The 26118-nt window shown below is 39.0% G+C and overlaps 1 protein-coding gene across 1 annotated transcript in view; it reads right to left on the bottom strand.

Moving 5' to 3' along the window:
- The window catches only part of NSMCE2 (NSE2/MMS21 homolog, SMC5-SMC6 complex SUMO ligase), a 137353-nt gene that overhangs the window by 66727 nt on the left and 44508 nt on the right, over nt 1–26118 (bottom strand). Inside the window, exon 4 of the mRNA XM_009277241.1 lies at nt 6980–7133. Within this exon, the coding sequence (XP_009275516.1) occupies nt 6980–7133 (154 nt within the window). The remainder of the gene's footprint in view (nt 1–6979; nt 7134–26118) is intronic.

The following is a 26118-nucleotide window of genomic DNA, read 5'->3' as shown; positions in this document are numbered from 1 at the left end:
CTGAGACTGAAACCCAGGTCTCCTATACTCTAGGTTACTCGCAATGAAGAAGGGCTGTTTGAGAGGGTGGGTTGATTCCTCTTTCATTTTTCCTACGAATTCCACGTCAGAGCTCTAAATGCCAAAGCAAGAAGCTTCTTATTTTGATCAATCACATTAGAAAGGCAATCATTTCATCAAAGAAACCCTCACCAGATCCATTGGTAATTGACGTTCTTCATTAATCTACTAACAGAATTATTGTCAATGCAAGCTTCTGCCTGTTATCCTATCAACATAGCTAATTTTTGACCTGGAAAAATTGTCCCAGATTAGAAAAGAAAAGTTCTGACAATTTCATTCATTCTAGAGTTGGTCCTTCTTTGCAAACTAGCAAGGACGCTAGCTTTCCAATAACCCTGTGAAATAGAGGGTTTGTATGTCAGACATAATCATCATCACTTTAACTCATTCCATTTCATTCCCAGGCCCTGATCTCCTAATTCTTCAAAACTACAAGTGGGCTAGCTCACTCCTGAGCAAGCCCACTAGTTCCTTCTAGAAAATATCCAGACAGGACAGTCCCAAAAGGACAAAACCACGCCAAGTTTCTCTCTCAGGGTAGTTCTTTAACCCTATCCAAAAGTCAGATCTCATTCACACAAATGCCTCTAAACATACTGATGTCACTTCTCAGGGGCTGCAATTTGCTCCCTCAGCATCATGCCGTGAAAACATTACTCTGACAGACTAAAACACAGTTATGTTATTATTTCCAGCTCTTTGAACTGAAAAAATCACAAAAAATAGTAATGATGCCACAGGAGGGCCACAGGAGAAGCAAGGCAACTGAGTGTTTTGCAATCCAGAGTGGACATGGCTACTTTGCTCCATAAGGTACGAGCCCGGAGCAGCATGGATATGAGCCAGTCCACGTTCATTAGTCTCTCCTTGCACAGTCCACAAACACAGTATATACATAGCTGAATTTCAGACATAGGTATAAGGTTCAGACCCACAAAGATTTTAGGCACCTAACTCCCAGTGATCTGATCTGAACCTAAATGACTTGATCCAATACAAGAAGACTGTAAAAAAACAAAGAACTAAACCAAGGTCTCCTAAACTGCAAGCAACCTTCCTAAATCCTAGATCATCTTCCATTTTTTACTAGTCAAAGGGCTGTCTATAAGGAATTTTACATAAATGAAAAGTGCATATCCTACACACACCACTGAACTGTCATAACACCAATCCCACTTTCAGTTAGAATTTTCAACTTTTGTGCTGAAGTTGTTTTCCCATAATTAGTCAGTAAGGGGATTTTAAATTATTATTTTATATTAAAAATACAAAGAAAAATACACTAATGTTATTTTCCAGCTGATCCTCTGCCAACACATATAAGTATAAAGATGAAAATAGACCATAAAAGAGGTTAGGTACTACTGAAAAGAAACCCAGATCTGTCAATCAGTTATGTGACTCTGCACAAGTAACTTCAACTATTTACTCAAGTTTCACCTCTGTTATATGGTGAGGAATAAAATTAACTCACCTACCTCAGTGTGATGTTGTGAGGATTAATTGGATGAAACTTGTCAAGCATTATACTACACAGTGTCGTGTTGCAGCTTGTTTTCTTATCCTACTAAAAGCAAATCAAAGACTTTAGTCTTTCCTGGAATCTCCAGATAGACCGTTTTATGAATTTAAAGAGAATTCTTTTCAGTGTCATTTTTTTCTACCTCAAACTGCATCTAAAATAACACTTTTTTACATCATTATCTCTCAGCAAATACATGGCTTAAAATACATGTATCAACAGGGCATAATGGTGTCTACTTGAACGCTAAATATTAAATTTAAAAACTTCTACTTTGCAAATATTTGCTTATTGATAATGACTATGAATGTCTCCCAGCAGAATGTTAAATCATGATACATACTTTCTCCTTTCAAAACCTCTGAGACTTTTTTCTTCAATGGAGAAGGCAAGGATGAGCTTTACAACTGCAGTGCTGCTACCTTCCAAACTACATTACGACAACTGGTTTCCTATGACAAAAAGTTGCCTAAACTACTATTGCATCTCAAAATTATTTGTTCCCTACCAAAAAAATATTATCTTTCTTACATTTGCCAAATTCACTCCTTAAGTTGTTTGGCATAACCAGCAATATTGTCATTCACTCAAATCTTAGCACTTTCTACAAAATGACTACTGAAGCATGCATCTGTTGGGTGTTCGTACAGACCGTAGTTATCAAGGATTCCAAAGTGCATGTTATCAGCTGCTATAAAAGGGCTATGAAACCTGTCATCCTTTGTGCAACAAATGTGAAACTAAATAACTTTCAGCAAATACAGCAGTGGCAGCTAGGGTCACAGGAGTAGAGATTATACCTTCTGATTAGCTCTCTTCACAGAGTATCAGAAACTTAAACTGATACATAGAGATTAAAGACAGCTCTTATTTTCATTTTGTGAAGGCAAAATTCTCATACTCTGTGCCAGAAGATGCCTTTGAGATATATATATATATATACTGGCATAAAAAAAAAAGACTTGGTAATACAACTTTAAACAGAAGGTGGGATTTTAAATTTACAGAAGATACAAAATGCAGAGTTACAATTCCTGCAGTAATCATGACTTAGTTCCTATGGGCTCAGTTCTACAAGGTTCTGTACTGTGGTTACACTCCAATAAGGAAGTGAAACATGCCAGCAATCTCACTCATTTCAAAGAACCTACTCATGCAATTTAATTTAAGCAACTTGCTTGCATTTCACTTAATCAAAAGATCACTAAGCACTTTGCAGGTCTGGGACCCTTATGTGTAAGGAGAGCATCAGTCATGAAGGGTTAAGGTCACAAAAAATTTTCCTTACAAACCACACATGCAATTATTTAGAACTTTGTGATATTACCAGATTTAGTGAGTATCCTTCCAAGTGCTCAATTATTTGGAAAAGTTAATGTAATCATTTCGGGGTACAAGAAACAGTTAAAAAAATTTTTTAAAAAGAAATTTAAAAAATTAATCAACACTTCTACTGCTTACATTCTAAGCAGGTTTGAGTAGAAAAATGAAAATGTTTTCCATTAAAAATAAGAAGTGGGAATTTAGGAATGTAAGATAGTTCTGAAAACAGACTTCAGAAAAATCACTTGCTGTTCACATAAAACCTGTCTGACAGTGTTTTGACACATGTCATCAGAGGTGGAGATTTTGCATCATTTTGCACAAATTCCAGCTAAAGTAGCTGCATAATAAAGGCTCACAGATTGAGGGAAAATGCCTGCAAACTGTCTGAAAGATGAGCAGAACCGAAACGGCTCTGAGGCACAATATCATCCTTACTGCTACAGAGATGCACTTTCCCAATTTCACTTCTGCACCTTAGCTGCTGCTAAAGTTCAAAGCTAAGAAGGTCTCCTTCCTGCACAACTGCCTAGAGAAGAGGACAATGTGAAGGTGATACAGCGCCTTTCTCCTCCCTGCATATTAGAGCTACCTACCGCACTGCATGTCACCTGTCAGATGGCAGGGAACAACCATGCAGCTCCCTTTCATCACTGTGGCAGCAAATATCAAGAGAGAAAATGTATTAGCTTTCTTAATTTTCTGTTAAAATAACGTTATATTTAACTGCTTCGCACTCTGCACCGTACCTAAAATCTTTGTGTCAAGAAAGTTTTTCTCCTTCAAATCCTAGTTAATTTTTAAGTAGCAAAACAACGTGCGAATATAACGTTTTCTTGTTCAGCTATTCTAGAATACAAATGTCAAACTCTGCATAAAAGAGATGTAAAGATTAATGGTAACTCATCATGGAAGGCAAATCATTTTAGCATCTACCCCATCTGCTCCTTTGAGATGGAAAAGGCTGGGACAAAAGAAAACTCTAGGAAAGCTCCTCTGAGAAAACTTGGCTGGAGTTTTGGTATTTTATCTGATTTAGCAATAAAACCAAATCCCAGGAAAGGGCTAAAAATTGGACCATACTGTGTATGTATGCTTGAAACAGGCCAGGAATTAAGCACTAAGTTGTGCCCAAACCTGGCAAGACTAATAGTTGAAAACAAAATATTAACCAGGTAGCTGCTGCTGAAGTTATTGATATATGTAACTCACATCAAGTAGTTTTAAAGTGTGTCCCAAAATTTGCAGACACATTATAATATGCTGTATTATGGGACCTGTATTGTAGGACTCATGCTTTTGAAATCACAACTCATACAGGAGAAGCTAAAGAATACACAGATGACTTGAATTAAGCATGGCTGCTGAATTTTTACCAGGGTGACCTTAATGTTCTCCTTATAAAAGAAAAATAAACCATGTACACACAGTGTGCTATAAGGTAAATCACCAGTTTATTGAAACTAGTAGATGTCTTCTACAGATTTCATGAATCTTCAGTTCAGCTGGTATTGTGACTCAGAAATTCCTGCCTCTGAGACCACTATTTCTCTACAGTAACACTACTTTCTACGCGGCATATGTGATATTTTAGATAATATTGACAGAGCTCAATTATACATCTCAGCATAGTAATTTACTACGTAGAGCCCAACAATGAGAAGAGGCTTTTTGTACCAGATGGAGTACACGTGTCAGTTTAGCCTCTCACAAAGATGTTAAGACCAGAGGCCCTGATCCTACAAGAATGCGGGTATCTGTCATTTTTAAGCTTGTGAATAAACTTGTGATACTCAATTCTGTGGGTCTTTTTAAAGGCTAGCTATGAATGAGAAAAACACACAAAAGGAGAGAGGGAAGATAAGGGCAATGGCAAGAAGATCACATAAGTACAATAAATAGAGAAACTGGACAGTCTTACTGGTTCCAGGTCACTGTATCACATAGAAGCAAATTTACACATGTGAATATAAACAGACTCCACTGATCTTCAGTCACCTATTATTACTCAAGAATTTCTGGGAGCCTTCCTGGTAAAAGAGCCTTCTGAAGAGGAAGGTAGGAAAGTGACTTTATGGTGGATCAACAGATTATTTAGGCAGGAGAGACAACACTGATGCAAGTTTAAGGCAGCAGAATTGTGCTTGCTTTGAAAGATTTAACTTTGAATTTTCCACCTCTTTCCTATCTGCAGACCTGAGGTGGCATTTAGTCATCCATTTCAAAAGAAGGTGGGCTGAACCAGACTGTTTATTTGAATACACAATCATTATATTGCATCCAAGACTGTGAAAGCTAACTAACGATTTTCCATTCAACCTTTTAAATTGCATTAAATACTGCAATAGGAGCCAATGTGATGGATTTACCTCATCAAAAACATCATGAATTCTACAAAACCCAAGCTGACCCAGCTGATCAATAGTCCATGTACTGAACACAGCAGTCCATCCAACATCATCATGCATTTCGTTTTGGGCACAGTCTGACCTCTATGCACAACCAAAACAAAAGTACAAGTGGCTAATAAGACAAATCTGGATTTCAGGCAGTAGTAGCAGAATGATGTCCTCGTATTTATTTTTTTTTAAAGAATAACTCTTATTGTGCTTATTTAATTTGTTTTTTTTTCAATGGGTCTGCCAGTTAGAACTCAGTCCCATAGCCTGAGCTGAATGTATTACTAGGGCATACACCCCTTCCTCAGGCACTTACAGGGTGGAAAGTAAATCCAAAGTCAGTTATCGAGATTTTATCTTCTCAGTTACAAACACCTGGAAATTAGGAATTACAACATATGGTGGGGCAGTAATAATTTTATGGTTATGTAGGGAGTGAAAATTACACTGTTTTGTGGTCTGCAACTCGGTATTTTCATTCTTAAGAGTAGTGCCAAGAGCCTATAAAACTCAGAGATCAGTGTTAATACTCAAATCCAAAATCTTAAAAACCATAAAGATGGGAGACAAATATATTAAGCCCTCAAGCTCTAATCCTAGGGAGTCTTGAGATATCAGATCTAAAATTCACCTTGTCAAGCATGTCCTCACACTTCATAAATCTCTATAGGGAAGTAATCCAAAGTCCAGTGAAGTCAGAGGGAAAATTCTTTCCACTAGCTTCAGCGGGTTTTGGATAGGGCTCCAAAAAAACAAAACTCAAGGAGAGCTACAGGACAGCATCCAGAATATCATTTTCCAATGGTATAAATCATTAATCTATGACTCCTGAAGTTCCTGAGATACCAGTTTATGTTGAAATCAAAATGTAGGGTGGGAGGGAATAGGTACAGGGGTCAAGGGACAGCAAGCAGAATAATATGATTTCAAAACATAATCATGATTGGGGAAGAACAGCAGAAATAGTGTTAGAGCCCATGAACTTTCCCGGCAACAGTAATCAGAGTGATATTTTAATGGCTGCTATATGTGCAGGGTAATAAAAGCATACAATTTTGTTGTCTTGCATAAATAGAACTGTTCACTCTCCAACTTTTCTGGTAATTCAAGCACAAATAACTTAAAATTTTAACACTTGATAAATCATGTGAATGAAGAAAAACAGATTTTAATAAGTTGCAGTGTTACATGGTGCATGCATAGAAGCTGTAAAGTTGAGAACACAAACAGTAAGCATTTTCCAACAATATAGTTCTACGATTAAAGCAAAGGTCTTCTTAGAGTTGCAACACATCCTAAGTTGTGAAACAGGAGCAATTTGTTTAAGTGACAAATGAAAACAGCTTACCTAATCCTTTTAGAAGATCCTATCAATTAAGAAAAAAAATGAAAAAGTCTTCAAATGAAAAAGCCCACCTTACAAAAAAAAGAAGTGAAGCAAGATTTTCATGATATTTGTATTCAAACACGGCAGGAATTGTGGGAGTCTAAATAAAACTATCAAGGTAATTACACTGGCTTTTTTTGTACACAGATATCAATTTAAATAAGTTTTTAAATAAGAACACTCACCTCAGTTTGAGCCATAGCTGGCAGTTCTATATTTTAGGGCAGTTAGTCACATCTTACCATTTAGCATTCAAAGAATCTATTTTTTTTAAATAAGACTTACATTGTTTTCTCATCTGTTTAAGTTGATCCTTAAAATATACATATTTTTCATTCCTTTGCAAATCTGAGTCACTGTTCTTGCTCTCCAATGCAGTAAATTTTTCTTTTACTAAATATTTTAGATCTGGTATATTTTCTGGCTTTTCACGTTTTATCTGCAAGGAGTAAGAAATAGAATGTTATTCATTATGACACATATTTTAATACAAAGCAAAAGACATGAAGCAAAAATTCATAAGCATAATCTCAGTTTCTTTTGACTCCAGTTGGGTTTTCTGCTCTGAAACCATAGATCTGGTATATTTTCTGGCTTTTCACGTTTTATCTGCAAGGAGTAAGAAATAGAATGTTATTCATTATGACACATATTTTAATACAAAGCAAAAGACATGAAGCAAAAATTCATAAGCATAATCTCAGTTTCTTTTGACTCCAGTTGGGTTTTCTGCTCTGAAACCATAACCTCCAGGTTATTATTTATTTAAGCAAAAGTAACTATAAAATGTAATGTTTCAGTGTCATTTAACTCAGTTGCTGTATACAGGGTATTTCTCACACTAACAACAGGGAAAATTGAACCTCTGTAGTCAAACTTACTTCCGTGAGTAGTAAAGGTCAACATGTTAACAACAACCAGCATAAGAGTGAACGTGAATGAAACCAAATACAATTCTGTCCAAAAAAGTGAGATGACTGAAAAACAGAAATAACTTTTTAAAGAGTTTTCAAAACCTCAGCTCTCTCAGCATTTCTGAATCAGCTTTTGAGAAGCTTATAATCTACATGGATGACTAGTGTGATAACACCAGCAAAAGTAGTATAGACAGCTAACGTAAAAGGAAACCACCTCAATTTATTTGTCCTGTGTGAACAAGAAGCATTATGTCATACAGGCAGGCAAAAAGACAGTTTCTTGAAAAGCCCTTGCTTACAGTAATTGTATCTGGAATAATCTGGAGAATAAATGACTAGAAATAAAAGGGAAGTCACCACACAGGCAATATTAAGCTACTCCAAGAATGCAAAAAGCACTTTGGGAACCCCCAAAAAACAATAATTAGAGTTTTTCCTTCTGTTTCTCAAGCCAGCATTAAATTCTAGGGAATTGTACCTTTGACAGGTCTTCATAAGAACTAGCTTACAGGTGGTGGGCTGGGGACTGTGCTATGCAATGATGATCAGCAACAGCACAAACTCTGAAAGAAGGTGGACATCTGTCAAATCCTTAACGCTAAGCATTTTCCGAACCAGACAAAGGTTATTTCTAATCTAGCCTATCCCAAACATATGGCAAAACATGCCAATCTGAAAAATGGGAGGAAAGCACCATTTCTGCTGAGCCACTCTTCCCCTACCACACACAGTAAATTCTGCTCCTCACCAGACCACCGTACAATTCATTGTGAAAGACGGGAAAAGAGCCTACTGAGAAAAAAACAGTCCACTTCATCAAACCATTTACAGCTTCCAGAGTTTACAGAGACACTGGAAATCCTACAGAATGTATTTTATTTCAGGAGCCAAAGAAATAATAAATGTTCATGTAAAAATGGACTTTGCAGATATATAAAATGCTACATAGCCAAGAAACCTTTACTTTCCTTTTAATCAAAGCAAAGCAATCCATAGAATGATTATTTCTTCCAAGAATAAAGCCAGTTTGGCACATTTACTTTAGGCAGATGCAAGTTGTGGCAAGAAGAAAAATAAGAAAAAAACATGCACTGCCAGGTGATAGCATGCAGTTTTCAAAGGCAGCACCTGGAGACAAAAGATCACCTACCACAACATCCATCTGCGAATGGGAAAGACTTGGGAATACCTTGGTACCAAAGGAGCACAGTGACTACGAAAGACCAACAGCAGTTCATTGCAGATGCTTAGACTGCTGCATAAAGCCAAACAGTAGCATACAGTCCTCATCCTGTGAAACTTGACAAAAGGAGCAAATGAAAACAAAACATCCTGTGCCCAGGGCAATGGGGGTAATCATATGCACTCAAATGATTTGCCTGTGTCAGCATCACAGCAAACTGCTGTGAAAGAAGGCCTATCACAACCAAAACCAACATTGTTTAGTACTCAGCTGGAGAAGAAACGTGGCCATCAGGTGTATGCAAGCACAAGAAAGCAGTTACTAAATCAAAATACATTTAAAATCCAACACATTATAAAATAATTATTTGGTTTGGACAACATATAGTGCAAACATACTCCTTTCTGCAACAACTCCATCAGGCTGTTTTTACAGACATCCTCTCTTTAACATAAAAATAACGTATAAACACAGGACCACACTCACAAGCATAGTCCAAATAACAACCCATCACTCAGGCCTGCCCTCATCACGAATGAGAGCACTATGGCCAGATACCATGTAGAAGATCCAGCTGTGTATACTAAAAAAAACCCAAGTACTTCTAAGTTGCCGATACTCACACAAAGAGCAAAAGAAATGATGTGGACATTCATTACAGACATCCGTCTGTAGCAAAGACAATGTCAATAATCTTTTCTTCTCTTCTCCACAGGGTCTATGTTACACATTGATATAGTTACATCAGGCTCTTTTTATCTTTTTCTTGACTCATGGAAGATTTGAGTACAGAAATTCACCAACGTAGCATCTTCAATCATACCGTCAGAGTGAGAGGTGAAGGGCACAGCCAATGTTAGTTCAAACAGTGGTTCTCTCAACTCCAACTTCCAGAATTAAAGGACTTTACACACGTGAGCAGAAAAAGAGCAGGAACTGTAACTTATACTGTTATGTTAGCAAGAAGGACAGATGTTTGACAAGCTGCATTATATGCACACGAATAAGCTTTGCCCCTGCCACTGTGGAGCTACAAAAATTTGCATGTAGACATCTGTACTAACCTCAAGAGAACAATTATCCAAAACCCTCCCTTGGCTACGTAACTATAATCCCACGGCTTGCTGCCATATATCTAACAAAGTTAAGAGCTAGCATGCTATTTGCTAAGGGCAACATGAACAATTCCACCAGTTATCAAGAAAAAAAGAAGTCTTTCACACCAGCTATTTTCCCAATAGCAATACATTACGTTGTGAGGATAGTCCAGCAATGCAGCACATATGACATAGGCTCAGACAACCATCTAATATAGAAACCTAAAGAGTCAGATGAGAGAGATGCTCAATGAATGCTTTGCTGTAAGTTTAACTTCTTTCACATTTGCAATTTAAATTCAGTTTCTGTTCACCTCCAGACGATTGCTTTCATTAAAATGATTAGTAGAGACACCATCCCTGACCATACTCAATACTGTACCATCATGTATGGTTTAACTGAAATGCCAGGTAGACCTTCTGTAAGGTCAACACGTCACAGGTGAATAATAAGGCATGTCCACCCACTATAGTAACAAGTAAAAACGTTTGCTGTGCACAAGCAATTTCTCTTTAGTGCTGCATATGCTATTCCATGAAGAGGGTTGAGAATGGTCTAACCCAACAACATAAATGAAAACAAATGAAAGAAAATGTGACATCAGTTCTAGTTCCTCACGGTGGGACAGAATTGCAACATCTTATACACTGCATCAGCACAACACCCTTACAGGTGCATTACAGTTTTCTTTAGTTCTCACCACCCACTCCTACTCTACAGATTCATGATGGATGTAGCGAGATCAGCATAACAAAATGTATGAGGACAATACAAACATAGGATATGGCTAAGGGACAGGGCAAAATTATCAATATTCAGGGCAACAAGTTGGGATCATACTTCTTTTTGGTCTCAGCAGCATGTCAGACAGATGCTTACTAGCAAATCTGAAGCCATTGGCATGTTCAATTTGTCAGTAAAAGTTACTTCACATGAAAGACATGTTAAGCAAACAACTGTTCGTTTAGTAGCACTGTCAGCCAAAACCAGCATGCTAAGCAACACCTTGCAGTCATTAGTCAATACATTGAGAGTTACATTGATTTTGAAATGGGGTGGAGGCATACACACCCTAAAAAGCATCCTGGAAATGACATATAACTATGAACTGGGAGTGTTCAGGACGTATGGTGAAAAGAAGTATCAGTCAGAACAGCTTGTTTACAGCAATAGAAAAAGCAAAAGCATCTGCTGTGACAGTCCCATAGCAGCAAAGAACCACATGGGTATTTACATGGGAGCTCAGCAATAAGAGGGAGAACAGACATGTTATATATGATAATTAATGATACTCCATACTTGATCTATCAGCAGTGCTAATAGGAAAACACATTTAGAAACACTAAAAAAATAATTGTTTAGAAAAACGTAGCTGTGGTTTACCTATCAAGAGATACATTTGCTCATGGCAACACACCACACCACCTGGTCACAGCTGATACGTGCGAAGAGGTTACTGTGTTTGCTGGGCAATGCTTATGAAATGAGCCAGTTCATGGCAGGTCTTTGATTTCTGCCAATATCTATCTGTAAGGATGAGCCTTGCTTTTGTAGATTCTTTCACTGGTAGTGTGTCTATTCCATGCATAAACTGTTAGACTATGCCTCCAAAAATCAGGCTTTTTGAAAGGCCAGCTTGCACAGCCTAAGGTAACTGTAAACTCAGGGTATTCTAAGAGGCAGTCTGGGAATTTTTATTTCATCAATTACCATAATCACCAAATGGGAAACAAATTATTCTGTTCCAGACCAAGCCCAGAACCAGCGAGGTCAAAGGTACCATAGACTAAAATTGGACCAGCTTGTGGTATTAGTCTACATACAGTAAGGGATCAGTGTCTAAAAAGGCACTAATTAGCATAACTCTGCATGCAGCATTTAGTAATTTGTCCTTCCCAGTATTATGTCCGAAAACAATTTACAAACATTAAAGAATTTAGCCTCAAACGCCCATTGTGACATATGTACCATCAACTGTATTTTACAAATGGGGAGACTGTGGCATGAAGAGATTAATAACTTGGCCTAAGGTTGCACAAGGACACTGTGGCAAAACCAGGAATAAATAAATCCCGGTTCTGTGCTTTGAGCACAAAGCCATCCTTTTACTTTCTCCTTTAGCTGAGGGAAAGTTCAAATTAACATGTGCATTTGGTTCACCCTCTACAAAGAGGCCTGAAACAGCTTGTGGCTGCTTGGCAAACTGTGATAAAAGAGCGGCATTCTGCGTACCACAAAAATGCTCCACTGGACTTTGCGTTGCAGTGGTTCAGCATGTGACACTCCACCGTTATTTTTTAGTCTTTTCTCTCTTCTCTCGCTAGCACAGAAGTCCTTTAGCTGCATGCTTTTAATCCTGTCACTGTTCCTAGGTACCCTTTGTCAGGGCTATCTTTTATGTCACTTGGTTTTTGGGCGTTTGCCAGTGCCATCCATTTTATTTCTCAGAAATTTCTTGCCGCACCTGAACCATGTTGAGGTTTCCTCAAACCAGTGACGCAATCTACAAAAGAACTATCTTTCCAAAGAAATCAGAATTCTTGCCTTAATCTTTCAAGCCATACATTATTTGTTCCCTGCAATTTAATCCCTACAAAATATGGACTTTTGAAGTTTAATTTATGGATATTATTGACACTTGGTATTTGTGAGGCAAAGAAACATTCCTGATTGCTAATGACCTTTTTAATGACCCAGACAGCTGACATGGCAGAATTTCTTCATTTTCCAGATTCTTTGTTGTTTCATTTATGAAAGGGAGGGTGATTAGTCACTCAGTGCTAAGAAGCTCACAGGTATGTAGTCACCTAGATATTTATATCCTTTTAGGACAACCCAAAAAAAGATACGCTGACGTCTCCAGCTAACTCTAAACTCAGAGTAATTTAGACTGTATTTACACTACAGCCATGTGCCTGTGCACATGCTTATGGAACACTGATAGCAGCTGCACCTTTTGAAGAAAAACTTAGTATCTTACAGCTCCTGTTGGGACAGAATTTCTTATCTCTGTGAATTTGATATTGTAAAGGAACTGAGTCAAGATTTTTCAGACAGACAACTTCAGGTACTTCAGGACTTGGGGTGACTAGCCTAAGACATCCTACAAAGACCCAGTTTTGAGAACCTGGGTATCTCACACTTTCTGAATAGACATCACTTTAAAATGTCTGACCCAGACATGGACATATCTAAAACTACTTATTTCAGAGAACAAATGCCGAGAATTGGCTGGCTATAGCAATAAGTACAGACACTGTCAAACAGCCTCTGAGCATCCTAAAACTACTTATTTCAGAGAACAAATGCCGAGAATTGGCTGGCTATAGCAATAAGTACAGACACTGTCAAACAGCCTCTCTGAGCATCTCCATCAGATAAAAATAATTATTCTTCCTTCATTTACATCTGCTATGCAACAAAATCAACCAAAAATGCATGTCACATTTCTTTCTTGTTTAATGATTCCTACGTCCTATTATTTCATCCTTACCTCACTAAATAATTTATTATTACAAATATGCAGCCTTTCAACACACACATTTATTTTACCTCAGGGTAAGTCAAAGTTTGCTGTGATTATTTATTATAAACAATTTTTTTCACTGAGAGGGAAAATAACATGGGAGCTAAGTAAATTTGTGGGTTGAGTCACCCATACACTTTGTGAATCATGTGAGAACCAACTCTATGTGAGTCACCACTGTAACTGAATCAAGCTGCAAAATTTCAGCTCAACCTAAACAGTCATTTATTATTCTTCAATGGCTGGATTCAAACCCTTAGCAAATATCAGATCAGCTGTTGATGCACAAATAAAACACAGCTCTTTCTTGGAAATATCTGCAAGGGCAGTCAAAAAGGATATGATCATTCAGCAGCAGGAGCTGCACTAGTTTGAACACAGCTCTGCTGCAGTCAGAATTGCCTAAGGGCCCACATCTGATTCAGGAGATTCAACACCTCTATACATCATGGCTGCAGGGCTGGGACTCCGGTTGAGCAACACCTTCACAGACAATTGTGAAATTCCAAGAGAGGCATATTTATGAGGGCTGACCCATACTTATGACACATACTGCCTATTAAACCAGGCCAGCACAACAGAAAATGACTGTCAGCACCTTTCAAATATCCCAAAACTCTGCCAGAGTAACAGTCTGCAGGTGAGGCAGGGTTGCCATGGTTCAAAAGCAGCATGTCAATATGGTGGTTGTAGCTAAGGCGTCCCCCACAATTAAATTGTTAGTACCTTCCACGGTTTCCTTTCCCTACTTTGAATGCAGCTGGAGATGTTTAACCTTTATGAAGAAAGTAAGCACAGAGGGGCACATGCTGCTTCCATGTATACTGCGGTACATCCAAAACTAACTCCTCACAAGTCGTGGCATGTTAGATTCATTTTGGTAAGGCTAGAAATGGACTTTGGCCCACCCTGTTTGCTTTCTTTCTCCTGTTTAGAACGTAACCATATATACAGAGTGGGATTAAAGTAAATGAGCACCAGGTGAAGAAATAAAATTGCCCGGGCGCAAATGCAAAGTTTATAGCCTGAACAGCATTTCTTGGGGTTCCCATCTGTTAGATGTTTCACCTCAGGTAAAATGCTTTACTCTGCACATGTTTTAACAGAAAAAAAATGTTCTTTATATTTTCCCCAGTTACCCGCTATGATAGAGACAAGACTGTGAAAATCTTTTTGTTTCTCTCCAAGACCTCTTGTGCACTGCTTTGCAAAGTGCAAAGGGGTAAAAAGAAGCAATGAAAGGAGGTCTTATTTATAATACCAGTATTGAAACTACTTGCTACCAATAGTGTAAAACTGGCTTATAAAGACAGCAAGAAATGTGAGCATTAGAGGTGATGTTTTCCCAAGGTACCAAAGTGAAGAAAGTTAATGGATATTTAGCACCTCAATCCCTTCAGCATTTCTGAAAGCCCAACTTGCCTGTGGGTTGCCGTGAGTGTTGAACTGAATTTTCTTAATGATTTCAACCAAACAGAAGTCTGTCTTCATCTTGTTTCTCTGTAGTTTTTCAATATATGAAGTATGAATACGACAAAGCAAAAAATTCTACAGTATTTAGGAGACATTTATGAAAACACCTAAAAAATATGGTTCAAGACACAGTGGAGAAAGTACATAAATTTACTAATCCTTTCTTCTCTGTGTAAAGTTCTGTCACAAACATAGCTTATATGCAAGCTAATTTTGGTGCACTAGAGATACACAGCATCTTGTTCTAAGTAGTTTTGCCTGAGCACAGATTAAGGCCTGTAACAGCAAAAATAACTATTCTTATAAAAATGTTGCTTTGTTTTAACAGCATGTTAGAAACTGTGAGGCAGATGGTGCATCTGTTTTAGCAAGGTTGATTCAGCAAATGCATCACACTGTTGAACTAGTTTACCAAGCTGCTGATTAATTCACATATTTAGAAAATACATTAACATGGATATTAGAGCATTTTTTTTTTGTCTTTAATATCTCACTCAAACTGATGGGAATTTAGACACTGATTTCAGTGGGAACAGAAGAAGGCCCTAGGGTGATTTCAGATTAACAACTGGTTTACTCTTGTATGGCTCTGCTTGGTTGACTGAGATCACTAAACCCCATGTTTTCCATAGTGTGGAAGTAAAGGGCTAAATCCTAAAACAAGTACAATTCTGTGTTATCTTCACCAGCTCCTACAAAACACTGCTGATTTATACCAGCTGTGAAGCTGATCCCTGTTTAAATACAAAGTGTGACTTATCCTTTGGAGAACGGCATACAGCATGTATTGTTAAAATCAGCTGATTTTCCAGAGGGATGTTTTCCACATTCCTTGGGTATACCTCCAGTGAAAGTCAAGCAGACTTTTTCAATTTTTACTCCTCTCAATTTTTTTCATTCATCTGATGAAATTTTTGTCCCCAAAAAGTTCTTCAGCACTGACAGCATTTCTTCTTCATACTCTCCAAAACAGCAATGTAACCTCTAAACTTTTGGGAAACAGCAATAAGATTTCTAAGTACAAACTCATGCTTTATTTGAATTTACATTAGTTGAAAAACATATATCCTGGCTGACACTTACAGCCTAGACTCACTGAATTAATATGTCTGTATTAATATATGGACAAAGATGGCAATACTTCCATCAGGGTCAGCTCCACCTTTAACACAGAACAATGAATTCAGTGATGGTGCAGAGCTGCACTAACCAAAAAAAAAATCTGTATTAATATATGGACAAAGATGGCAATACTTCCATCAGGGTCAGCTCCACCTTTAACACAGAACAATGAATTCAGTGATGGTGCAGAGCTGCACTAACCAGAAAAAAAAAAAGAGTGCACTGCAGTATGCCCCCCAAATTTCCTTATAAGCAGGGAGGACCTACCTTACTTACACTGCAGTGGGTGCAAAACACCTACCTCACTTATATGACAGTCCCAGTCTGTGCCCTGTGGCAGAACTGCCTTTTACTTTGCACTTTACTGTGAATGCCTTAGAGACAAGTGTCTCCTTTGAGTCTTCCCACATATCACATTCTTCAATCATTATTAGTGATGTTTTCTTATCCAGCTTCCTGTTGGGACAGCCCTCAATAGAGTTATTAGCCACTAAATCCCAGGTCCTACTTCCATTCTTATCCTTCTTGATTTACCAGTTCTGGCTGACAGCTTGCACCTCTTCCCTCATCTTGGCAAACACTATGTGCTTTGTATGTACACTACGTACATGCACAAGTGACTCTTTTCTGTTAGGTTGCATAGGACACTCTGGAATGCTAACATACCCTTTTTGCTATATAGGTATCCCAGGATATCTCAGTTCCCTAGTTTTTATAGGCTCCCTGAAGGGAGTATATCATCTGACAGAGAAGGATATTTTCAACTGCAATTCTTTTCCTCCTCTTTGCTTATAGGTCCCATCTTTGTTAGTAACACAAATAACAGCAAAGCCTCAGAAACAGAACTATATCAGAAAATTAGTAAAGGACCTTTGTTCCTAGTATGCTAAATTAAGCTGCTTGTATGTTCCTCTATAGTCACCAATTTTTGCAAAGACGACACATGCCATTTAACAGCCTGGGTTAATCTTGTCTATGTTTCCACCCGACACATCCTTCCCACCAACTTTCCAAAATCCCTGGAGTCTACCCACACCTTTCCTGTTATCTATCAGAGCATGAAGAGGTTGGTTCTTGCCAGTAGATATCTGATGATGCCAGTCCCTGTCACTCTATCTGTTCGATTTTCAAAAAAATGCCTTGACACTTTCTCCTGGTCCTCCTGCTGTGGGAAAGCTCCTCATAAACATTTGGGAATGTATTTTTAAATACTTCTTCAAAATCCTTGTTTAAAAACATCTTCCTTTATTATGATGCCCACAAACCCCTTCACAACTGTCCGACTGTTTCTGTGCTATGACAGCTGTGTGTCCTGCACGACTGAGCCCAACCTCCTGATTCCAGAGCATCCCTTCTTATACAAAGCCTCGCAAAACTGGGTCCTGAGAATTTTGACAAAATCTAAACAGTTTTTTTATTATAGGTCATAACACGGACTTCCACATCTTAGTTCAAACCCAACTTGCTTCATAGTCTTCACATTAAAGGAAACCTGAAAAATTGTGAACAATGTGATAAGCTGTAATTAAACACAGTATTAGCGATAGTAATACCTAACTGTAAGGTGGAGACCGGATGCAATCTGATAGCTGACTGTAAAATAGAAAGCACATAAGAAGAGTTTTCAAATATTCAGACACATTTGTTTTGCAACTCTCTTGCAATTTATATGCCTTTTTTTAAATCTAAATGTAAATTATCAATCCAGGTTTAAAATTATGACTAAAAATGAAATCATATTCTAACTCTCCAGCCAGTATAGATTCTTCCATTTTACATAAGGCCTTGATTTTTACATGTTGTTGGAACTAATTAAAATCCAACTTTAATTTAAAACAGTTTTTAAATAGTTCATAGTTAAAATAACAATTTCTGTAAATGAGACTGGTGTGTGACAGCAGTATTAACTTACTCATGTCTGCAAAATGTGACAGCAGGGTGAGAAGAAACAGTGTAAAAATAAGAGTCCACAACTGCAGCTATATGGCTGAAGGAGATAGCTCTACCCAAGAGTTTGTCTGCATGGCAATAGGAAAAAAAGGAGCAAAAAACAGAAGAATTCCTAAATGGGGGTACTCCTCACATATACTGATGAAACATTGTTTGTAAAAGCAAAGTAAATTAAAAAGCCTAGCCTCAAATTTAAGTACACTTTTCTTAACATTGCCTCGGCTGACAAGAAAAGATTATGGAGTACAAATCTTGTCTCAATAAGAACTTACTCACACAGGAAGTCAAACTAGTATGAGTTTGGCCGCAATACTGAAAAAAATCAGTACTTTTTTGACTATCAAAAACATTCCCATTATGCTGGCTGACAATTCCAGAAACGCGATGTTGTCCATGACTAGAAACTGTCACTTACTGTAAGATTTAAAAGCATAAAAAAGCAGTCATTGTCTTCTAAACTTATCACTCTATGCATGCAAGTATTTCCTTTCTGTTATTTTCAAACTCAATAGATACATTTTTTTCTTGTTACTCAGTTTCTGCAATGCTATCAAATTTGTCTCCCTAGATTCTTTCAGGCTGCTAGCATAAACCCTATGCCAGCCAACTCTCTTGATCACACCTCCCCTGCCATTCGAACTTCTCCCTACATCTTCCTGAATTTACAGTCCTAGCTCTTATATTTAGTATTGGTTTTGAACTCATCCTTCTTCTTTCTCATATTACTTTGCTTTCCCTTTTTTAGCTTCTTTTGAAGCTCATCTCATCACCATTCATCACAATTTTTCAGTACTGCACTTTCCTTCTTATAACTCTATCAAACTCGCTTTTCCTTCATTTCTCTGACTCATTCACTGTATATCACATGCTAAACTGATTCCTCTCTTATTACTAGCCCTAATTATGGGATGCCTCCATTATTCCTTTTATATATTACATTCTCACCAAACACCAGCTCCTGAGTCACTGGCAAAGGATTTAGGGAGCAGACAGAGTGAGTGACTGCCTCCCCTCCATGCATGGGTCATCAGTCTCACAGGAATGGTAGGTTTCGCTGACCTCTTCCTGCGGTATTGTAGCACGTGCTCTCCCAAGTGCACCCACTGGTACCTAGGAATATTTTGTCCTGAGAGTGCTACTGCTGCGCACTTTCAACTGTCAGTGACCTCCTTAAGTCACCTCACTACAAAGTGAAAATACACCATCGAAAGTGGAATAGTATAACTCACCATAGGTAACTAAACCTTATAATTGCATCTCACGCTTCAACAGGGATCTTCTCTATGAGTACGCATCACAGTAAATTATTTAAATTGGACTTGACGCTACTCTGTAGTTATTCACAATCAGATGAAATTTCAGCTACTTCTCAGCCAATCACTTGCTATTTTGGCCAGTTCCTGTAGATTAACTATTATTAATCTCCATCATGATTGCTCCCCTTTGTTTTTGTCTTCTACCATGCAATATACAGTCACATGATAGTATTTCTTGCTTCATAAGTTTCTCTTCTCCACCAACCTCACCAGCACATACTCTTGTCCAAGGAGCTTTAGTCTGGACAGCAGACACAGCTCATGTCTACAAAATATAGGGCAGTTGATATCTGCCCTTGTTTCTCAAGTTCACGACAGACTCCTGTGACGAGCAATGAGGAATCTCATCTTGTTATATAAAATAATACATGTAAAAGAACCCAAGAACAGGACAAACAACTCCCTGAGGAAGTTATGGATTACAATCAGTAAACAGATGGATCATTAACTGGTCAACCGTTTCATTGTTCGCATGTCAGAGAGAATGAGACATGCCTACTGCAAAGCTGCGTAACAAACCTGAAAAAAAAGAACACCCAACTCACTGGCAGAAGAAAAAAACTCTTTTGCAGAGTCACTAACTCAAAATGGAATAATTAAAACTCCCACTTCAGAAGCTACCACTTTGAAGTGGAACTGCAGATCTGTATTTGCATATTAGGAACACTTGTGTTGATTTCCATGCTCCATCTGGGCAAGAGATTGCAGATGAGGATGACAAGGCTCTGAATTAGGACAAATCAAATGGATGCAGACTCATGAAATCCTGTAGAGATAATTATGAGTCTCTCAACATGATGTAATTAGTATATTAGCATGGTTTCCTCCTTTAGCAGTAAATACATTTTAACAATATGTAATGTCTTTATGTCCGCTATTTAATATGTCAGCCCTACGAAAAGACATTTGCACCCTTCTGTTTGGTGTGTCAGCACCATTATAAGCCCCTCCTTTGTGGCACACAACTAGATGCACAAAAAGACTAAGTTGTAGCAAAGATGCAAATTGTAGCACTTAAGATTCAGAGACCCTGCTACATAATGCAATCCCCTCCCTAAATTAAACAGTTAAGACTTTTTATAAAATGGATGGAGAAAGCCAAGTGTCAAAAAACAGGAATCACAAAAGCCAGCTATCTTAGCAAAGATTGTCTAAGTGACAGGGAGTCCTATTCCTCTAATGGCAATGGGTGCCTCCACCACAAACCCTTTCCTTGAGTTAGTTGCTTAAGCCAGGCTAATCCTTCCTCATAAACAATGATGAGAGAAATTCACATACTATCAGATTTAATATCTCGGTGGTTAAAACAGTCATCAGTAAGGTGAGTGACCCGTTTTCAAATCTCTGCTCATCCCATATTAGTTGTCCTAGCCCATAGGCTATTGGGTATTCAGGGGTAAGACATCTCAATCTCTCCTGTTTGAAGTTGTTCCACTTTGTATAACTAATTAAAAGATAATTGGAGCAAGTACTTGAACCTGACTCTCCCACATCCCAGGTTATTGCCTAACCATTCAGCTGTGGATTCAGCCTCTGATTTTGTTTCTGCAAGGTTCTTAAATCATGTAGGCACTTTTGAAAATCCTATTCTCTGTATTTTACATACAAATATTCACAGAGCAGAAAGTCACATTCATTTCAGAACTACCACTACAAATGTCTCCCATTCTTCTCATATATAGTATCAGCTCCCTTGCTCAATGGTGAAAGCTAGCTGTTTTGTTTGTTTTTTTGTTGGGGGGGATGGGGTGTTCTTTTTCAAACCCTTTGTCACAATACAACCCATCTGTGCAAGCACAAAACCAACTTTTTCTGTGGTTCTTAGTTTTGATTCCTTGCTTGTAGAAGGCAACAAGAAGCCTCAAACAATATTCACAGATAGCAGAATAAAGGGATATTGGTCTTTCACACTGATTGATGATAGTTCTTTGGATTCTAAAAATATGGTATGGGCTTCAGAAAGCACATGATGTGATGAACAGCCCTCTGCCCTAAAGAGCTTGTAACGTAAATGATGGACCTGGCACACAAGCAAAGACGCAATATAAACCACACATCAGGAGAAACACAGATTAGAAATCCAGGATAATGAAGCACAAGTGAAAGCTTGTAAGGTATTTCAAAATAAGGACAGCCTGGTATAACAGGCATTTGTTCAAGGACTATAAGGGCATCGTGAGCTGATAAGAGAAAGATAGCAAACTAGGGAAGAAGTAGTTCAAGAAGTAGTACACATGACAAAGTAATTCAAGGAAGGCTGTTCAACTGGTCTACACAAGCAATAAATGCTTACATTTATTTTACAGTTATCCCAGTATAAAACTTGTGATCCTTTTATTTAATTTCATCTTACATGTCCTATATGAGAGTTTAACAAAATAAAACAAAAGAAAACCCCACCAAAAACAAACACAAGAAAAGCAAAAAAAAACCCACTCATCCCAGAGCAAGAATGCAGGGAACACTGATATAACTGTTTTAGTTCTGTCACTGGCAAAACCTTCCCCATAAACAAAGCCTTAGTTTCAAAACGTGAAGTAACTACAGTCTGAGAAAAGATGAGGGAAAATTTTAGAAATGTTGGGTGAACAGTGGCTTAGGAAAAATAAAGAGTCCAGCAACAGTATTGTGAAATGTTAAACGCAACAACATTACACAGCAAGCAGGGGAAGATCTGATTCAGAAAAACAGAATTTTGGCTGTGCAAAACCACACTGCCTCATTTACAGTTTCCAGAAATGTTTTTGCGATACAGCATTCTGTTAGTTTTCAGCTTACAGGAGTTCTTCCCCATAGCAGAGGCTTGTGGTGACATAATACAAGCACAAACCAACCCCCAGAACAAAAGGTTAAAATCTTTTACAATATTTAATTTCTGTAGAGATTTAAACATTTAAATATGTCATTACAAAACAAAATGACTCAGTATAGATGTAATTCAGATGTACCAAAATGCATTAGTCATTCAATAAAACAGGCACTGAGGAGTTACTAAAAATACTTTACAGAAAAAAATAACAACATATATTTACTTTACTGGATGGTTGTTGTGGAAAACACATAAAACGAAATCCTGCATAAATCACCTTAATTTGCCTACCCCAAAACTAGGACTGCTAGTCCTAGTCCTAAAGCAGCATGGCCAACTCACATCTAGTTTCCAGCCCTTGTTTTGAACAGCAGTGCAAGAGGAAGCAATGTGTGATGTGATCACAAGGCAAACAGGGCAGGGAACTAGCTAACTAAGCAGCAGCATGAGGAGCTCCCTGCCAGGTGGGATTCCCACTAGGGACAGAGTTAACTTGCATCAGCTTCCTACTCATCTAGTGATGAGATGGTGTTCCTTAGGAAACACCAGCAACAAGGAGCTCTGCCATCAGGGCACAAACTCACATCTAGTTTCCAGCCCTTGTTTTGAACAGCAGTGCAAGAGGAAGCAATGTGTGATGTGATCACAAGGCAAACAGGGCAGGGAACTAGCTAACTAAGCAGCAGCATGAGGAGCTCCCTGCCAGGTGGGATTCCCACTAGGGACAGAGTTAACTTGCATCAGCTTCCTACTCATCTAGTGATGAGATGGTGTTCCTTAGGAAACACCAGCAACAAGGAGCTCTGCCATCAGGGCACAAAACCAGAAGCAAAGCAGTTAATATGGCAGTTGGATTGCAGGGAGTGCAAAGAAATGCCCAAGATGCCACCAACAAAAGCTGCTCCCAAAAGGTGGTAACACAGGACAGGCCACCAGTACGGCCTTTCTGGTCCTTTGGCAACCTCAGCCTCCATGGAAGTGCTGAGGGTACATTCTGCCATCCAGGGCTTGGACTGCTCAGACACCCAGTGCTCCTCCCTGGGGCAGGGAGCCAGGGAGGTGTGTTATGATAAAGTCACTGCTGTGTTCAGTGAGGAGCTGCCAAGTGAGGTCAGTGGACTTCACTGCATCAGGGGTGCTGCACAGGAGACCAGCAGGATCTTTGAAGAAATTTCTCCAAGACACAAGCTTAAGTCCCATTGGGGTAAGAAGAAAGGTATGACTGAAGGACCAGGAAGAGGATACAAACTTGCAGAGGGTGGAAGCTGGAAGCCCGTGACTTCAGGTAACAGGAATAAAGCTCTGTTTCCTCCTCCAGCTGTGCCTAGCTAACAGTTTCAGGAACAGTAGGGACTGTTTTGGGAGAAAATTCTGAGTGGGTATCTCAAGTCTTTGGATTAGTACCAGTACTATAGAAAGCATCGGTGTTAGTGGCTGATGATGCTCTCCTGTGTGAAACAGAAGAATCCATCCCTATTATCCAGGTGGGTCTGTTGCTTGCCCAGAACCTAGATCATTGATGTTGCAGAGAAATTGCCAATGCTCCCCCAGCCTTCCAAATTCTACCTCTTGCTGCTAACCCTTGTGGGACAGAAGTAACGCAGCCAAGGGCAGCAGCTCAAATGGAACAGAGAGCTCAGAGCAAACATGAGAAGGCAGAAGTCCCAGTGGTGCTCTCTTCAATCCTGCTAGTCAATGGAGAGGCCTGGCTAGCATATGTAACCAGCAGACTGATGCCTTGCTGTACAGCTGCTGTCACGAACAAGACTTTGGTTTCTTTGATTACAATGCCTCATTTGATGAAGAAGGACTGCTACGAAGATACGGAAGCCACCTGACAAGGAGAAAGACATCTCTGTGAAGAGACTTGCTAATCTAGTGAGGATGGCTTTAAACTAAATTCACTGGGGAATGGATACTTAGGCTCAAAGGTAAAGGAAGGGTACATATGGAGGAGAAAGTGTGTGTGAGAAAAGGCCACAAGGGAAAGTTACACATTTCTACTTGGAGGGAGGGCATGCAGAGGCTTACCTCAAGTGTCTGGATACTAACGCACAGAGTTTGGCCAACAAACAAGAAGAACTGGAAGTCTATACACAGTCAGAGAGTTCTGATGTGATCAAGATCACAAAGATTAAATGGGATAGCATCCATGACTGGAACAGTGTTGTGGAGGCTGTTCAAGGAGAACAAGCAATGAAGAAGAAAGGCAGTTGCACTTTCTTACAAAGCACCTCCTTCTCTATGCAGAGGTCCAGTGTGAAACCAGAGACGTATCTCACAGGAATCTTCTGGTCAAAAGCAAAGGCAAAAGCAACACTGGCCACACAGCCATGCGTGCCTGTGACACACCACCTGCCCAAGGGGACGAAGCGGATAAGGCTGTCTACAAACAACTAGCAAAAGCAACCCAATTACTGGCCTCGGTCCTCATTAGGGATTTCAACCATATGGGCACCATGGCATTGTGCAAGCAATCCAGGATATTTCTAGACTGCACTGGTGATAACTTTTTAATGCAAATGCTAGAGAGACCAAACAAAGGTAATAATCTACATGACCTTTGTGCACAAACAGGGAAGAACAAGTGGCAAATGTGGTCACAGATAGCTTGGGAGCAGTGACCACAAGATGACTGCATTCAGGATCCAGGAGAAGATTGGGAAGGTAAGCAGAAGAATGAGGACTCAGGATTTTATGCAAGTGGACTTCGGGTTATTCAAGAAATGGCTCAGCAGAATCTCCTGGGAAGTTGATGCAAAAGGTGCCTAGGATAGCTGGTAAATTTTTATAGAAAACTTATTGAGAGCTCAGGAATAAATAATCCTGTTGTACAAGACGACTGGAAATTTCAGTAGGAAATCCACTTGACTAAGCAAGGAGCTGCTTAATGAACTGTAATGCAAAAAGACAGCATACAGGAAACAAGAACAGGCAACAAAAAAGGAGTACAAAAGCACTACTTTGGCACTTAGGAACAAAACTGGGAAAACCAAAGCACATCTAGAATTAAAACAAGTGAGGGATATAAAGAGCAGCAAGAGGGAATTGTGCAAGTTCAGAGGGAATGTGTGGATGTTACTGAATGGGGGAGACAACCTAGTGGTTGTTCAGGTGGAAAAGGCTGAAGTACTCAATACATTTTTGCCTCAAACCTCACAGGCAAAGATTACTCCTAGATTTCCAGGTGTACCAGGATGGTTTGGGAAGGAACAGGTTAGGGACAACAAGTTAGGAATGAGTTAGAGCAGCCAGATGTATTCAAATCCATGAGGACAGATGAGATTAATCTGAAAGTGCTGAAAGAGTTGGCTGATGTGACTCCAAGAGTCCTGCCTGTCATCTCCAAAAAAAATATGATCATTGGGGCAGGTCCCTGAAAACTGGAAAAAGGTTAGCGCTATGCCTGCCTTTAAAAAAGGCAGGAGAAAAAGAACTCGGGCAACTACAGGCTGGTTAGCCTCACCTCAGCCCCTGGAAAGATTATGTACCACATCCTTTTGGAATCCAACTCCAAACATGCAGAGAATAAAAAGGTAATCAGCAACAATCAACATGGACTTACAAAGGGCAGATCATGCTTGATCAAACTGATTGCTTAATGTGATGAAATGACCTGAAATGCAGATGTGGGGAGAGTGGTGGATGTAATCAAGTGGTCTGGTAGGTAGATTGAATATTATTGGGACAACTGAGCTCAGAGGGTAACACTCACAGTAAACATCAGTTTGGCATCCAATTGGTAGCCAGTACCAAGCAGAGTATTCTAGCGGTGAACGTTAGGGCTGAAAATGTTCAATATCCTCACCAACCACCTGGATGATGAAACACAATGCACTTTCAGCAATCTTCTAGACAATACTAACCCAGTGGCATTTGACACATCAAGCAGCAGAGCTTTAACCAAGAAGGACCTTGAGAGAATTCAGGACTGGATCAACAGAAATGTCAAGTTCAACAACAAGAAAAGTTCTGCAGCTTTTCTAGGGGCAGATTAAGCCCATGCATCTGTGTGTCCTAGGAACTGACT

The sequence above is a fragment of the Aptenodytes forsteri genome, unplaced genomic scaffold, assembly GCF_000699145.1.
Source record: "Aptenodytes forsteri isolate BGI_AS27 unplaced genomic scaffold, ASM69914v1 Scaffold49, whole genome shotgun sequence".
Taxonomy (NCBI): Eukaryota; Metazoa; Chordata; class Aves; order Sphenisciformes; family Spheniscidae; genus Aptenodytes; species Aptenodytes forsteri.
This window is presented reverse-complemented; position numbering and strand designations above follow the sequence as displayed.